This window comes from Rissa tridactyla, chromosome 8 (assembly GCF_028500815.1).
Source record: "Rissa tridactyla isolate bRisTri1 chromosome 8, bRisTri1.patW.cur.20221130, whole genome shotgun sequence".
Classification (NCBI taxonomy): Eukaryota; Metazoa; Chordata; class Aves; order Charadriiformes; family Laridae; genus Rissa; species Rissa tridactyla.
In genome coordinates, this window is record NC_071473.1 from 45,963,696 (window position 1) to 45,980,276 (window position 16,581).

The 16,581-nt window shown below is 41.2% G+C and overlaps 1 protein-coding gene across 3 annotated transcripts; it reads left to right on the forward strand.

Annotated features, from left to right (window-relative positions):
• Nucleotides 1-10: 10 nt before the first annotated feature.
• Nucleotides 11-14,835, forward strand: CMPK1 (cytidine/uridine monophosphate kinase 1). 3 transcript variants are annotated; one of them, XR_008467895.1, is made up of 7 exons: nt 11-566; nt 8,996-9,142; nt 10,035-10,187; nt 11,701-11,777; nt 11,869-11,965; nt 12,443-13,225; nt 13,754-14,835. XR_008467895.1 is itself a non-coding variant. In XM_054210445.1 (6 exons), exons 1-6 carry the CDS (start codon nt 492-494, stop codon nt 12,482-12,484), a joined length of 591 nt encoding a protein of 196 aa, XP_054066420.1. In that variant the 5' UTR covers nt 11-491; the 3' UTR covers nt 12,485-14,835. The 3 variants fall into 3 exon arrangements, 2 of the variants coding, with proteins under 2 accessions (XP_054066420.1, XP_054066422.1); XM_054210445.1 differs by having other exon boundaries at nt 12,443-14,835; XM_054210447.1 differs by lacking the exon at nt 11-566 and adding an exon at nt 3,340-3,515 and having other exon boundaries at nt 12,443-14,835.
• Nucleotides 14,836-16,581: the final 1,746 nt, after the last annotated feature.

Sequence of the window (16,581 nt, forward strand, 5' to 3'; positions counted from 1 at the left end):
GCCGCCATCGCCGGGGCTGTGCTGTGCTGTGCTGTGCTGGGCCGGGCCGGGCCGGGCCGGGCCTGACAGGACGGTGGCAGCTGCCCTAGGTTTCGAAATAAACCGGCACAACCCATCCTCCTGCCTGCCCGGTCCCGCGGCAGCGTCGCTCCGGCATTGGCCTTAGCCTTTCCCAACCCGCGTGTCCCGGAGCCGCGAGCCACCCACGGCGTTCACCAGAGGACGGCGCGTCGTTAGGCCGCAGGCCGCGGCTGGCGGGGCGGCGGAGCGGAGGGCCGCCGCCTCGCGCGCCTGCCCGCCCCGCCCCTCCCCTCTCGGTCGCCGCCGGGGACCCGGAAGCACTTTTCCCTCGGCGGGGACAGCTCAGCAGCGGGTGGTGGCGGTCGCAGCTCTGCCTCGGCTGCAGCCCCGGCCTCGGCCCCCGCCCGCTTCACGACTGCCCCCTCACCGCCGCTGTCCTGCTGCTGCTCCGCCGCCGCCTCCTTCTCCTCATGAAGCCCGTCGTCGTCTTTGTCCTCGGCGGGCCCGGGGCGGGCAAGGGGACGCAGTGCGCTCGCATTGTGGAGGTGAGGGCAGCCGGTCCGCCGGGGAGCGGGGGGTTACGGGACTGTGTGCGCTGCCGGGCTCCGGCTGCGGGGAGGCTCTGCGGGCGCGGCACGCCGGGAGTTGTAGCCCCCCCCGCCCCCCCCCCCGCCCCCCGGTAGTCTCCGTGCCTCCCCATGCGGTAGTCGCTTGGGGGAGCTTGTCCCCCTTCGCCTGATGGTCTGGGCTCTTGTCGAACCTCGATCCGCCCCTTGGAGACGATGGAGACGATAAAATAAAAATGACTGACCCGCATCTCCCCGTTAGCCGGTGAAGTGGCGGGGGCAGACACCATCCCCCCCCGCCCGCTCCCCGTCCCGCCCCTGTCAAGTAATTTAGCCGGGAGCCGGCCTTTTTCTTTCTTCTGCCTTGTTTTCCCTCAGTACCCCACCCGGGATCCCACTCTACTGGTGGGTCTACCTGCGCTGGCACCCATCCTGGGCAGGGGGACACTCGCTTGGGGCTTGGAGGCTATCCTAGCACGGCAGCAGTTTAGCGGGAGCACTGGTTGCCCGCTGTGCCTTGTCAGAGGACCACAGCCCTCAAGAAGTTCCTGCTGCGTTGTCAGGCCAGTCTTGCAGCCCGGCTCGTGTGGGTGGCCCTGGACACGTCTGCATAGCCACGTAGGTGACTGCAGGGCTGCCACCTGCATGCCTCGGGTTTGTGGCCTGGGCGTGGAGGCAAGGTGGTTTACGTTGACTTCAAGTGTGTAGGGTCAAGGTCCTTGTCTTATGAAGCTGTCCCATAAATGTAAGAGCTGGTGCAGTAGGCATTGCAGGGTGTTGGCGTTCTGACCTAGTGCCATCTCTGTAAGTTGTGAAAGTAAAATATTGTTCTATGACAGAATATGGTAGAGGTTAGAGGATGTCCTGACCCCATAGATGGTTAATCTTGCTCTCTTTTTCCAAAGAACCTCAAACTGAAAGTATAAATTGAGAAGACTTTCCGCTATATTTTTTGCATTTTCAGTTTTCCAAATACATTTTTACAGCCCTTTGACATAGAACAAGCATTTAAGAAAGAACGGTGAATGCTATGTGGTGTAGCTTTTAAAAAGCAAAAGACGCCGGAGTAACTGCACTGTATTTGGGTGGATAATTACAGAAGTAGTTAAGGCAGAATGCTTCCAAACACATGTGTATGTTGGATTTGAAACAGATGCTTCTTTCTCTTTTTTTCTGAGCAGTTGCATGTATTTTTCTTGTTGAAAGGCACGTAGTATCGAAGCTGAAAGAAATGATTAACTGTAGCAATGCCCATGTTTCTGAAACTATTAGTGGAAAAAAAGAACCCACAACTCCTAGCACGTTTTGCGTGTCATCTATTCTGGTGATGCCCTGGCAGTGCTGTTACAGTTTATCCACACTGCCATTGTATCCCAGTCCTCAGTGTTGTATAACTAAGTTATGCAGATTTGGTCCAGACTGAAAAATGCCGTTATGACTTTAGTTCTGAAGGATTTTAACCTCAAATTACAGACTCTCATTCAAACCATCTTATTCATTAAATTAAATTGTGGAATTAAAGGTTCATAGTACTCATAAAAGACGTTTTGGTAAGGTCATATTCTGCCCCTAGCACATAGCAAACAAATGAGCTTAAACTGTAGGGGAATCTTGTAGGCTGTCATTAATGGCTTTCACCAGACCATTAAGGTAGCCTCAGGGCTGAAGTACCTTGTGTGGCTGCTGGCCTGTGTTTAGAAGTATAAATGCCTTTGGCTTGATAGGCTAATATAATTGGATAAAGACCACTTTATTAGGAGGAGTTCAAATGAGTTATTGCTACTCAAATTGTATTTGCAGCTAAAAATGAAAGAAGAAAGTTAACTTTGCTTGTACTGTGTTTATTTTCTTCTCTAAGTCTGGAAAGGGAAGTACAAATACTAATAAATGTAAATTTGCTTTAATTCCACTAATTTTGTTCACTACGTGGAAAGGAGTTTATTGAAGTCAGTGGGCTGACAGTAGAAAGCTCTTGGACCTGCTGATTGCAATGGACAGCCTTTCTGCTCGCTTGGACACCTCTACAGGAGCTGCTGGCTGAACTTTAAGGGAGAGAGGGTCTGAGGTAGTTGAAGGGAGAGTTGGAGCAATGCGAGCCTGATGGAAAACTTTAGAAAAAGGGAACACGAACAGGGAAGTGTGGATGAGGTACTGCAGAGCAGCATCCTTTTTTAAGGACGTATCCTTGGCCTGGCCCCTGGCAGCCCCCAGAGAGAGCCTTGGTGCAGGCGGTTGAATAGCCTGTATGGAGTCAATGCTGCCTTTAGGTTGAAAGTGTATTTTTGTTCGGATTTTAAACCTCATTGGCAGCTTGCTGCGGAGAAGAGGAACTGTAGCTGAGTAATAATAAACCTCATTCATCCCTGTTGTAAATGGACTGGATAATACTAGTTTACATTTGGAATGAATCTGACCCAGTATCTTGCTGTAAATCTGAAGTTTGTGCTCAACAAAAAGTCAGTATGAGCTATAAATACTTCTAGATTGCTATTCATACTAGAGATTTAGGACAGAGCACATCACATGTGGAAGAAGTCTCACTTTGCTGAGGTGAGATTTTGCATGATTTTAGCATTAAATGATTCTATTAAAAAAAGCAAGGGTAGCCATAAGCGTTTTGTAGAGTAAAGGGAGTATTACACACTACCTGGGAACGATTTCTCAAAGAAGTGTTGTAATTGTTTTGCTGACTATGGTTTGCATTCCCAGAAAAGGGAGATGGCTATCACATGTAGTAGGCAAAATATCTATTTCTTAAGTACTAACCTAAATCCTAACTGCTCAATATGTGTGTGCTGGAGTCCCTCATTCCGGAGAAGGCATGTATTCATGCCAAATTTGTACCAAAATGGAGAAATGATTTGAGGGAAGAAGATGCAGTAACAAGTGGAAATGGGTATTGACATAGTGTATGAAAGGGATCAGCAGGTAAGCGATTAGGTTTCTTTATCTTCGCAGATAAGGTTGGAAGAGACAGCTGAAGCAGGCTGGTTTTCTCCGATATGGAGGGAAGACTCCTGTGTACGTTTCACAAACTCACAGAGTCGTCCCTGAAATGCAAATGCAGCAGAACTGCTCTGGACCAGTTCTTCCTATTTAGGAAGGGATGAAGCAGAGTTCCCTCATAAGTTCTTATCCGCTCCCTTCCAGCTCTGCAGATTAACTCCTGAAAGCTTCCACAGGTGTGTGAGGTGGAGTTTGCCATCACCCGAGACTGTGGTGTAGCGTATTGTGTGAGGCAGAATATTTGAGCAGGTAGTTGAATGATGTCATTTGAATGCAGGTTTTTGTAGGACAAAATGAATGTATTTTATTGCTGATTTCTGAACTTTGCTTATAAAATGCTTATGGTAAAGCCAAGGGAAAAAAATACATTCTTCAAATCTGCACCATCTATACTTTCATGCAGTTAAATTTTAAATCCTTACAACCTTTGCCTGAAATACAAAGCTCTTTGGTGTGGGGGAAGAATAGTAACTAAATCATTTGTCTTTATTCCAAACAAGATTTGAGTTGTATTTATTTGTTTGTTTGTTTTAGCAAGGTGATTCTCTAGGGATTTGGAGTATGCAAGACATCCCTCTCTGTGTACCCAAAATATAATTTGCCTCCACCACAGCCCTATCCTATATGTTTGTGGTTAAATATAAAATTAATCTGACAAGGTGGGATGCTGAGCCTTCTTCTTTTATAAAAGCGTAAGTTAATATCGAAACGGAAAAGGCTGTTAAATTTTTTTGGGATATATGATAAGGAGATTTCCTAGGGTGAAGAAAACAATGCAAAGAACTCATTGTATCAGAAACAGTCCTCTGAAAGTAGCAGTGGATTTTAGTTTTGCTGTCGTGTGTTAATTGTCTTCTGGAAGTCTGCTGAGAGGCATTAACTTCCTTGAAATAAAAACGTTTTTAAAATTGTTTGCTTTAAACTCCACTTCTGAAATATCTTTCAAGAGTGCCAAGTATTAGCCTTAAGTTCTCGTAGTTGTTCTTTGGAATGTAAGTTTATGTTTCTGAACTATTGAGCTTTTTTAAAACACAGTGAGTGATCATATAAATCCACCCCCTGCCCCCCCGAAGATTGCTTCCATTTTGCAGAATGCAGGCTCACTCACATGGCATTGAATTTTGGGCTTTCCCAAACGTACTGGGTGCCTCTTATTGAGTTGAGCATTCCTGAAGCACTGGGGTGCTCTATTTGCCCCCGCTTCCCTGGGGGCACTGTCAGTGGGATCTCCTTTGTGCATTTTGTTTTGTTAATGTGTTTTTTTTGTTTGTTTCCCACCCCCCCAGGCAAGAACATATTTCAAACTAAGAAAATGTCTTTTTTTTTTCTCTTCTTATTGGAATAAGCAGACAGAAGGTCTATTACTGCATTATAGTTTATATCCCAAAGTTATAACTTCTTGTGCTAATTGCTAATAGGACAGACAAAAGCTTTTTAGGTTAAAAAAAAAAAAGAGTATGAAGGCTGCAGGCTTTACATGGTTCTATTTTTATTTTAACTAGTTCTTGAATGGTGTATCTGAGAACATGTAACAAACTTTGGTTGTTTATTAAGGTTGCCCAAGATATGACGGGTCAGAACTAGGGCAATAAAAGTTTCTATTTTATGTGTTTAGATCTTAAGCCCTTTGACTTTCATTTTCAGAGTAACAATGATAAGCCAAGATAGGAGTCAAGGTCAAAGTAGTAATTTGTGTTTCTCTTGCTTTTTCTTGGCTTCTGCTCACTTGAGGAAGTATCAAGCTGTGTGTGTAGTGGAGAGATGTGTTGCTGGACCACACAGGGCAGAATCAGAACTAAACCTTGTCCCCCTCCAAAGCTGACTGCGTAAGGAATCCCAGCAGCAGCTGCTGTACATCGCTGATCCTTTCCGACTCCTCCAGAAGATTGCTATTGCAAACTCCACCTTATTCAAGTGTGACGCGGATGTGGCTCATGTATTTTTAGTTGTATTCATCTATTTATTCTATTTACTGAAAGCAAAGCAAGTTCTGCCTGAGGAGTGGAAGTTGCAAATCCTGGCCGACGGAGGAAGGCTAGAGGTGGCTATAGGACAGGGGAGAGAAGGGCATCCCAGGGAGGCTGCAGTCTCGGGTTGTCATTTGGAGATGTGGAGCATATGGCTTGCCTGTCCCAGTTTGCCCTGCTGAATGGGGACTGATTTACTAGGTCACTGTGTGACAAACAAGCGAGGCATGATTTGCTCTGCTCTGTGCCGCACTGCTAAGTGCTGTTCTGAGTAACAGCTCTATGGTGGGACTGATGGAAACTTGAGCTTGCCTTTCCACAGCACTGTGTAATTATTTTTTTTAAAACAAAGGAGGAAGATGTCTGTGGTGGGCTGAAGACAGCTGATTTTTATCTTTGTCATTCACAGTTAATGTTTGTAAGAGATGTTGATTGTGGTTTTCCAAATATAAAAAATAGTTTTAAATAATGACAACTTGTATAATAGCAATTTACTGATTTAATCTTTTCTTTTCTTCTTATAGAACAGCATACCAGTCTGCTAGTATAGCAGAAAACATTTTCTGAAATAAGTTTTAGAATAGTTAATTCTATATTTTTTTTTGTATTGTTTCTGTAATCTAAAAATCTGTCCGAATTTTAGGTGCTTGGCATCCGAGTATTTGGAATTATTTTTTTTAACCTAGTATCTATTTCAACTCTTTCTTTCAGTCTGACATTATGAATCTAGCATATAGGCATCCTTCAAGAACTGGAGTAACTGCTTTTTCATTGTTTGGCAGCCACAGTCCTGCTCCCTTTCTGATTTTGGAGGAGAAGAATTAGGCGGTAGTTGCAAAAAGTCACGTTCTGGGGATTGCATCAAGATGTACTTGGCAGTGCTGGAAAGTTGTGCTGGCACAATGCAAACCTTGGCAAGACGCGAGAGTGTTTTGCCCTGATTTTTTGTGCAGTTACATCACAGTGTCTTGCGAGCTCCTGGGGATGTGACGATTTTCTCCAATTCAGGATGCTTGCTGATGGTTTATCTTGTCTAAGATGAAAGAAAACTTTGTGCCCTGTACGAATTGATTAAAACTGGCAAGAGTAGCGTGAGCCCCGCATCTCTGAAGCCTTCTGCGTACGGAGCAGCAGCCAAGCCTTTCTCTGTGCTTGTTTGCATTGTTTAAACTGACGTGTTGTCTTTGGCTCTTGACTCGGTACAGTTAACAAATAAATGTTTTGCCCCTGAAGGAGAGGTTTGTTTTTCTTATTGCCTGGTTAATCCATTCTGAAGGTTACTCTAGAATAAAATTTACTATTATCTAAAACAAGTCTATTTATGCAACAGCACTTCAAAACACTTCTATCTTTTACTTTCCTGTTCAGCTGTTAAAAAAACTATTTTAGTTTGCTGTTGCAAAAGACAGAGAATTCCAAAAACTGTATGACTCAATTTCGTTTTCATGCATGAAAAGGGAAATGCCAAGGAAAATTAAATGGTTTGGTAATCCTCTAAAACTGAAGGGATTATATTTTCCTCCTGTTTTCTCCTTCGTAGAAACTTGATGTTAAAAATATCATCATTCTTTAACTTTAGCAAGAAGAACTACATGTTAATTTAGGGTTCAGCAGAGTAAGGTTTCTTGCTTATAAGAAAAGATTTATTCTGGTTTATGGTTTTTGTAGTTCACAGTAAATATTTAGATTTGCAATTAAATAGGCATATCCAAATGCAGTGCGCATTAAAGCAGGAGTACAGTGAGCTTATAGAGGATGTCTGTGGAGCTTTTTCTTCACAGTTATTTAGAGCAAAATCTTGCTTCCTTTTTTTCCCCCATCTGTGTAGAGTTTTGGAGATTTAGGTAATTATATCCCTTCTTAAATTATGACTATGGCAGAACTAACTTTCCACACTTTTGTGAGTGAAATTGGAAAGCAACTGAAATGTTTTTAAAGTCACTTAGTGGGTTGTGTAATATTTCTCTTGTACTTAGTCCAGTAGCCAAGTTTTTAAATCCCAAGTTCACAGCCTTAAAAAGTGTATAGCCACATTATTATGCTGCTCAGACACCTTTTTTTGAAATTTGCTTTGGATGTTGCTGCAGCCAGGCTGATAACCCTGAAGTTTTTTGCTGCTGCTTTTGTTTTGTGTAAAAACTTTAGGATGAGTATGTATAGGTGTTCTCTGTTTTGGATGTATAGCTAGCTTAGGTAATCACCAAGGAGATGTCTTTATTGCCTGGTTTTTATGGACTATATTTGGTCAAGGACCATAGTATGCTTGGTTAGTTATCTTGTGGTGTTAAATAAGCTGAGAAAATGATTGGTTTGTGCTCCGAAACTTATCACAATGCATTTCTCTGGTAAGAGCATATGTTTGCACTAGGTGTCTATTTATCATGGCAAATGCCTGAGAAATTCAAGTGTAATAAATACTTTTCATCGGTATTTTGCATTAGCGTTAGCAACTTTTTTTTCAGATGTAGTTAGAAGTGAAAGAAAAGCGCAATGGTGTTTGCTGTTTTCCTGCATACTGGTATCAAACCGATAGATTTGGACCTGATCTCTCTGCTCTCTTTCTGTTTACTGTACGTGGCGTGACATAGGGTGGCACCAGCATATCTGTTTACCTTCATCTGCCACATCATCATTAGGAGAAGGCAGTGGCCTCCCCCAAGGGCTGCCTTCCCAGTTTGTGGTATTCATCCCAGGGAAGGGGGGCAGGCACGCAGGGCTGGGTTTGGAGGAGTGCATGTGTAGGACCATTTGTGTAGCTGCAGCGTTAGATGCAGAATTATAAGTGGTTTGACCAAGGCAGAGGAGGAAGTTGGTGCCAGAACCACAGCAGGAATGTAAGGATTCCTGACTCGTGCTGTGCTTGAAACATTCCTCCAGCTCCAAAGGACCTGGAATCACCGCCTGCGCTTTTCTTTAGTAACAGCAGTAATTTGATAAAATTACAATCCTGTTGCATAAGCATAGCAAGAAAAGGCACTGTCTCAACTTTTTCACTTTGTAGATCAGGACTTGACCCAACAACTGATCATCACTTGCAATTTTTAAGTAGTTGAACTTTTAGGATGGGGTATAGCTTGTATCTGGTTTGGTGATAGTTAAATGTCTTCCTGCACAGTGTGACATTTCAGGAAGCACTTTGGGGACAGTCTATTTTCCAAACGTGACAAAATTACTCTGAAAACAGGACATAAATGCCTGACCAAAGGCCTGGTGAGCATTCTACCCAAGAATCTCTCTGCTACTGCACATACTGAGTGCGCTGTAATGTCAGATTACACACTGACAGTGGAATAGATCTGTCACCAGCAAGATGCTATTCCCTGTGTTTTTCTGTTGTAATGTGTAGAATAAATGTGATTGACGCTGTTGACTGATGTTATCTTTGCATGTTTACTAATTCGAGGGAGTCTATGCCTGTCTGTTTGCACGTTTCAGAAATACGGGTACACGCACCTTTCTGCTGGTGACCTCCTTCGAGATGAACGAAAAAGGCCAGGCTCGCAGTATGGAGAACTGATTGAGAACTACATTAAGGAGGGGGAAATCGTACCGGTTGAAATAACAATCAGCTTGCTGAAGAGGGTAAGGAAAGGGCTTTTTCCTTGTTCATTCACTCTTGCAGGCTAAGCAACAAAGCAGTGGCCATATACTGGAAGAAATGCCTTTCCTCCAGTGGGAGTAGTGTGAAATGGTGGACACACAGGTGCGTATCGCGTACTGAGCTTCTCAGCAATTACTCATGTTTCTTTCTGGCTGGTTGGAGGGCAATAGGTGATGGCCTCCATTACCTTCGGATATGTGAGAATTGGTTATTTTTAATTTTTTTTTTTTTTTTTTTAGTAGCTCTAGGGAAATCAGTGAAACTCTGTATTCCTCGTTTCCCTTAATTAGCTTTTGGACCTCTTGGTCAGCTCCGTCATATTTGACTGGAGGGTAGAGGCCTTAAAGGTACTAAGTTTCTGTAAGTTTTATCAAAATATATAGCCAGGTGAAGGAGACAAGCACCTGCTAATGTTCCTGTGGCAAGAAAAGCTCCAGGCTTTTTCCTTATTAGATGTCCAGGAAAACCAAAGTATCTCCTTTAAGACAGAAAAGGCTTCTGTTGCTTATGGCACTAAACTTATCTGGAGTTTTTCCATTAGAATTAACTCTAGATCAGGGATGTTTTGGCATCTTATTGCGTAATAGTGCTTTCCAGTATCTTGTGGAAAATCAACTTTTAAAGCTGGAATTGTGTGCTAGGAGATTTTGAGCTTTATGAAATGGCGAATTCAGTTTGAAATAAGGCTGTATTGGTGCATTGGTGAATGAATTAGCATGCATTGAAGGTAAAACAAAAGTACATTTTGTAATTCTTCGGTAATCCTAAAATAAATGTTTCTTGACTTACCATGTCGACATTTTGGGGGTAATTTAATAAGTGGATAAATGGTTGTATGTGCAGGAGATCATTAATTGAATTGTCTTTTATCAGGCTATGGATCAAACAATGGCTGCCAATTCCCAGAAGAACAAGTTCTTGATTGATGGATTTCCCAGGAATGAAGATAATCTTCAAGGCTGGAATAAGACTATGGATGGAAAGGCGGATGTTTCTTTTGTTCTCTTTTTTGATTGTGACAATGAGGTAATGAAGTGTGTTATTCTGTAACTTCCTTTCTGTCAGGTAGTAAATGGACTAGTGTTAAGAGCAGAAGGAAAACTCGGTCTGTGAGTTTCAAGGATTTTTTGGCAAGTTGTTTTTGCAGATGAAGAAAATGCATGTCTTTGAAATAGCGGGCGGCTAATTACACTTGGTATAATCACGTGCAAATAAATTATATTAAAGTAGTACTTCAGGCAATTGCATTCTTAGGGAAAATTTATAAAAGCTTTAAATACCTTATGCAAAATTATTTGGTTAACTTTCAGAAAACATTACTGTGTTTACTCTTAGTAACCGTTGTTTAGTCCCGAATGAACTTCATAGCAATGTCTGCTTTAATTCTACAGTGTTGGGAGCAGTAGTCTTTATTTTCATAGTTATGAGCTGGGCTATAGGATAGCCAGTAATCAACATTTTATTCAGCAAGTCATTAGATTACAAGGGCATTTTGACAGTGATACATTATATTCATTTAATAAGTGCCATGATATGCTGTCTTTTTAATATGTCAGTGCCCTTGAGGGATAAAACTGCTATGAGAATCCCAGCACCTTAAGCTGACTTTCTTCCTGTTACCCTTTTCCCCAATTTCCTGAGAAACTTTATTACTTTTTTCTTTTTACTTAATTGCAATTTTTTTTTAATCTCAAAGAAAAGTGAGGGGTTACTTTTTTTTTTCCTATTCAAAAATTTAAATAAGATGAAATGATTTTTTTCACTTGGTGGGGTGTTAATTTTGGGGTTCTAATTTTTTTACTGGATCTGAAAATAGACAAAAATGTCTACATGAGCTTCTGGATTTATTTTTTTTTTTTACTATGGGTGTACTTTGTAGGAAAAAAATAATTTTTAACCATTGTCCTCTTGCATGACTAGGATAAATGTATTCATGAACTGTACGTCTGTCAGTGTTGCTTACTTAAATTTATATTTCAAAACATAGTTCATTGGGCAGCTTTTAACTGGTTAGTTCTTCAGTTTTTACTTGGATTTTGATTTATTTTTTTTTAAGTCTTCATTATAGCAATGCCAAGTAAGAACATTTTAACTTACTATAACTTATTATGTAGCCTTGCAAAATTCTTGTGAGAACATACAGTGACTTTCTTTCAGTGCAGGCATTTATTAGTAGTCTAATTTGATATGCTGCTTTTCAGAAAGTCTAAATACATCCTTGAAAATCAGGTCATTTTCTTCTTTAAACGTCTGAAGTTGGAGACCCAGTTGAACCACAGAGCTTGATGTTGCTTTTCCACTGATCCAAATCCCATTTTAAGAGCCCACATTTTAATAAGCTGATGAAGTGTAAAGCTGTCATCCTTTTTCTCTGGAAGAATCTAACTCTCCATGTGAATTCTGGTTATATCCACCAGATCTGGACAGAAGTTGTGTGTCAGGCCTATTTAGATTTTCAGAATTTCTGTTTTTTATTCCTGCTTTCAAGGTAGCACCTCATGTTCTTGGTCGTGATCGTCTTTTTGATGCTTTTTTGTAGATATGTATTGGCCGCTGTCTTGAAAGAGGCAAGAGCAGCGGTAGGAGTGATGATAATCGGGAGAGTCTGGAAAAGAGGTACTATCTCCAAAACTTTTCAGTTCTCTTCTGTTTATATTTTACTATGTAATGCTTTTTTTTTTTTTCCCTCCCCTGTGTTTTCTCCTAGAATTCATACATATCTGCAGTCTACTAAGCCTATAATAGATTTGTATGAGAGAATGGGAAAAGTCAGAAAAGTGGATGCCTCTAAATCTGTTGATGAAGTAAGTATGTAAGGCAAAAAACCATGGGGATGACAGTGGCAGAGTACATATTTTTGGCATTCTTCTGAGATGTGTGTGTGTGTGGTTAGGGTGCTAATTAAGCACTGATGTGTATTGCTGAGGGAGGTTGTGGAACTCTGGTTTTGACTCTTGAAGAACTGATTAAGATGTGAATAACTTTAAGAAATCAATTAGTTCTGCTTGAATGTGAGCTGGACTAAACACGTTTTCAGTGTTTCTGTGTTTAACAGTCTTGTCTCTTTCACTTTCATGAGCTTTTGCGTTTCTGAAGTAGTGTTGCTCTTCTGTCTCAGTTTCCCGGAATTGCTGCCAATTTCACTATTAAAGAATTAATGTGAATGTTCTAAGAACAACCTATACATTTTTAAAAATACTGTCAATTATTGTGTGTGCTTGTTTAACTTGCAGTAACTGTTTGACTAACACTTATAAAGTTAATATTCTCTCTCTTTTTAGGTCTTTGAAAAAGTTGTACAAATTTTCGACAAAGAAGGCTAATTCCTAGCTTGAAAGTTCATTTAAACTTGTGCTTGAATCTTGCTTGAATAGCTGCTACTGCAGTCCATTCTTTGTAATTGTTTTAAAAGATTTTTTTATTGGTTTTTTTCACATATCTAATGATGATTGGAAGAGCAGTTAATTGCAAATGGGTCTGTTTTTTAAATAGGAAATCATTTCTTGCCGCTATAGTATACAAATTTCAGCGTTCTCCATTAGCACAAGTTCAGTTACTCCCATGGCGAAACCACAGTTAAAACATCTTTCCGAAGAGACTGTTTATTCTGTCACAGTTCTGTGCCTATAATGGGCAGCCCTTCTTATTCCTTATTGCCATACACTTTTTTTCTTTTGTTGTTTTTTTTAAGGATCAATTAAACAGCAGCATTAAGCAATGAGGGACCCCTGTGCCCTTGTTTGTTTTTTGGATGCTTGGACCAAATTTAGCAGATTTTTTTTTTTTTTCCGAGTATAATTTTGTCACAAAGTTCCCCGTAATCCCCAAACCTGAATTCTGTAAATGAATCTACAGTTAGTTTGAGAATCTGTTTTAGCAGTTCTGACAAAACTATTTAATACACTGTTCAGCAATAGACGTACAAAGTACATTATGGAAAGTGGTGCTTTCTTTTGACTCTGGATGTAAACTGTCTCGTAAATTCTTGAGTAACTGGATGACTTGGCCCTGGGCTTTACCTTGACTTCATTTGCAAAAGGTTGAGAATATAACTTCAAAGTCAGGTCAGTATTTCCATGCTCATTTATTTTAAATGGTGGTTATATTCTTAATTACAGCATGGTGTTCACAAGACAGTAAAACTCTTAATAGTGTACAATAAACAATCTTCTAACAGTTCTGTCTTTTGTAACAAGTGGAAGGGATTTTCTGTGTTATTATTATTGAAATACTGTGTTACTGAATGCTTTAAAGTTTGTTACTTGGGGAAATACTTTTATGGTTAAACTAGTGAATTTGTTTCCCTAAAATTGTATAATTTTAATAGCTGTGTGTTTGAAAAAAATGTAAATTATTGCACTTTTGTTATGATGTGGGCAACTGAGGGGGAAGATACTGGCAGAAAAACAGTTCCATTCCCTTAAACAAATTGGGTCCTGCTTCATCACGTTCTCTCGAATTAGCCAAGTACAGTCAGCAGCAATAATTAGGATAAGCAGGTAACTGGTTGAAACAAACTGGTTTAAATGTTTGTACAGATGTGGTGTAATTCTGCCTTTTGTTTAGAGTAACCTTTTCTCTCCCCTATATAGTATGCATAGGTCTGTGGGGCCGAACATGCATTCCTTGCATGCCCTGAGCTTTCACTGAAGAAGGTGCCAGAAGATGACTGTTTTAACTAATTTTAGTGATAGAGTGGTTCTTCCTACGTTAACTGACACTGTCATTGGTTTGTGATACGCTAATAGATGTTGCAAATTACAGGGAACTGCAGTTTGGAAATCTTGGTTTTCAGCTTTTCTTTATTGATGACTTTATTTAGGAAAAGCTTTTACATTAAGCCTAGCTTCTAATTAGAATCAGACGGGTTGGTCCTCATCCTGCAATCTGATCCGTGCAGCCAGATTTGTGTTTGCGTGAATCCTCATCTCGCTGAGGTTCTTGAGGCTGCTGGGCTGGGGCAGAGGTGGGTACAGAAACAAAGGGTAAACTACAGTATCTTTTCCGTCACGGTAGGAATTCAAACCGTGGACTGAGCACAAATAGCTGTTTACTACTGCAGAATATACGGACCATGGCTACTTCTGTGAGTGTGGGAGGCCACTGCTTTTGCTTTATGGATTTCCCCTTAAAAAAAAAAATTCAATCATGGCATTTAATTCTTGTTGTACGAGTATGCTGACATAGGATAGGATCTCGGAAAACTGCATGTTTTGATATGAAGGTTAGAATCAGGATTTTTCCAAAAGGACTTCAAACAGGATGCTTTAATCTAATTAGATATAATTATGTTTTGTTTCGAAGTTATTGGTTTTTACAAGTTCTGTTCAGAATAGAGTATCTGTTTTCTCTCATCATATACTTTTCTGTGTATTTAAGTGCTGAAACAAACAAACAAAAACCCTTTGGAGCAAAATTTTAGGAAAAAACCCCCAATGTTTTGGCAATATTGAATTTGGAGTGGATTGTAATGTGTCTGTGCAAAGACTAGATTTTTTTTTGTCATTTTATTTATTGAAGATGCCATTAAATGTGTTACCAATTCTTTCAAATTGGACTTATGATTGAAATAAAGATTAAAGGCGATATGCCAGTGTGTTGTGTCCGTTTAGCAGCAAAACTGTACAAGGAATTTGAGAAGATCCAATAAACTTTGTTCTGTGACTTAATATAAGTGTTTGGCTTCCAGTTATCTGTCAGAGGGGTATTTTTCACATATATCTATCTATGAAGTGTGTATTTATTAGTGTTATATTTTGCGAGCCTGCATACACGTAGGTATGTGTATGAAAGTTTAGCTTTCACCATCAAAACTGAAGTCTTGAAGACCCTCTTAGGCACAGAATAAGATCAAGGAAATGCCTGTGGAATTGGTAGCTTTTCTTGATTTTACAGGTGTGTCAAATTACTCTCTTTGTATAGTGGTGCAGTGATGAATCATTTGGCATATCTGTGAAAGAAGGAACTTGGGAAGGCGACTAGGAAACACAAACCTATTGCACAGCGGTGGTTGGAGACGCTTCTTTTTCCCCTTGATATTTCATGGGTCCATGTTGATGCCATTCTGCTACTTTGCAGCACGTGTCTAGGTGCTGTGCTGGGGACTGTGGTCTTAAAGAAGATGGGCACAGCATAACGTTCTTCAAAAAAAAAAAAAAAAAAAAGCTGAGAGGTTGCCAGACTTATTTTAAAATAAGTCTTCATGTTTTGCATAAAGGTTTGTCACAAAAGGGGTTGTTGCTTCGCACGTAGGTTTTTAGGAAACATCATGTTGAACTTGGAAACCTTCCTCTGGAAAGATTTGCCGAGCTGGCCTGCAAAGGGACGAGAAAAGCAGGGGGGGGTTTCCAGCAGCGAAGGTTATCTTTCTGCTGGTGAAAGACAAACGTCTTTTTAAAACTCTTTTGTTTTTTGAAACTTCATCCTGAGGCTGTAGAGTCTCCTTGGGGACTTCCCACTCCCACGAGTGGGAGGCTTGAACTGAAAATCCCTGCCTAAAAGGTGCCAATTTTTTTGGAATGGGGGCAGGCGCAGGAGACGCTATTGTGGAGAAGACCATGACCACGCAGCTGAGGATTGCCTCAGTGTAAGATATTCCCCACTAGCAACATTTGTCCTTAATAAGAAGAAATGGTTCGTCAGGGAGTTCCAAGGTCTTGTGTAAAATGCTACGTCTTGCAACAGCGGGGACGTCTGCGTGCTGCTGCCCAGGCTGAACTGGGGAGAATGGGAGAGTTAAATGGAGAAAAACCCCTCGGTTCAGACTGGAGCTGCCAACTGTCGTTACCGGTTGGCAGTTTCTAGCTGCCAGCACTTAGGAAAGTTGCAGCTTAAGAGATTACTTTTCTGCTTAGTTTGAAGTTCAATACCGGCTGGGTCCCTGCTGTGGTGCACGTGTCTCCGAAAGCTATGATCTGTGACTGCTCGGCTGGCCTCCTGCTCGGGGTGGGGGGCAACCATTGGCCCCTTGGCAAGATCAGGTTGTTTCTTCAAGGCATGGTGCAGCAGGACACGGAGACCGGGCAGCTGGGGCTGGGCGCTTGCCCCAGTCCAAAGATCCCGGGTGAACAGCTGACGCTGAAAACTGCACGACGATGCAGAGAGGATTCAGCTCATCAGGTAACGAAGGAGACAGTAACAAAAATATTAAGGCTCATGGTTTTTTACAGCAGGAGTTCTCACGCTCTTTTGATCTGCAGACCTTTATAAATCTTCCAGTGGAGATAGCGGGGCATAAATTAATTTAATCTTGCTGCGCTCTGCTGTTTTTCGTGGGTTGCTTAGTTTAAGATGGTGGTTTTCAGCCTGTGGTCTGTAGAGTATTTCTGTTGGTAACAATAGATGTCTTTATTGAGTCTTCTAATCTGCTCAGCTGATGTAGTCTCGATCCTCTTTGCTTTCTGCCTTGTTGTCTTTTCCT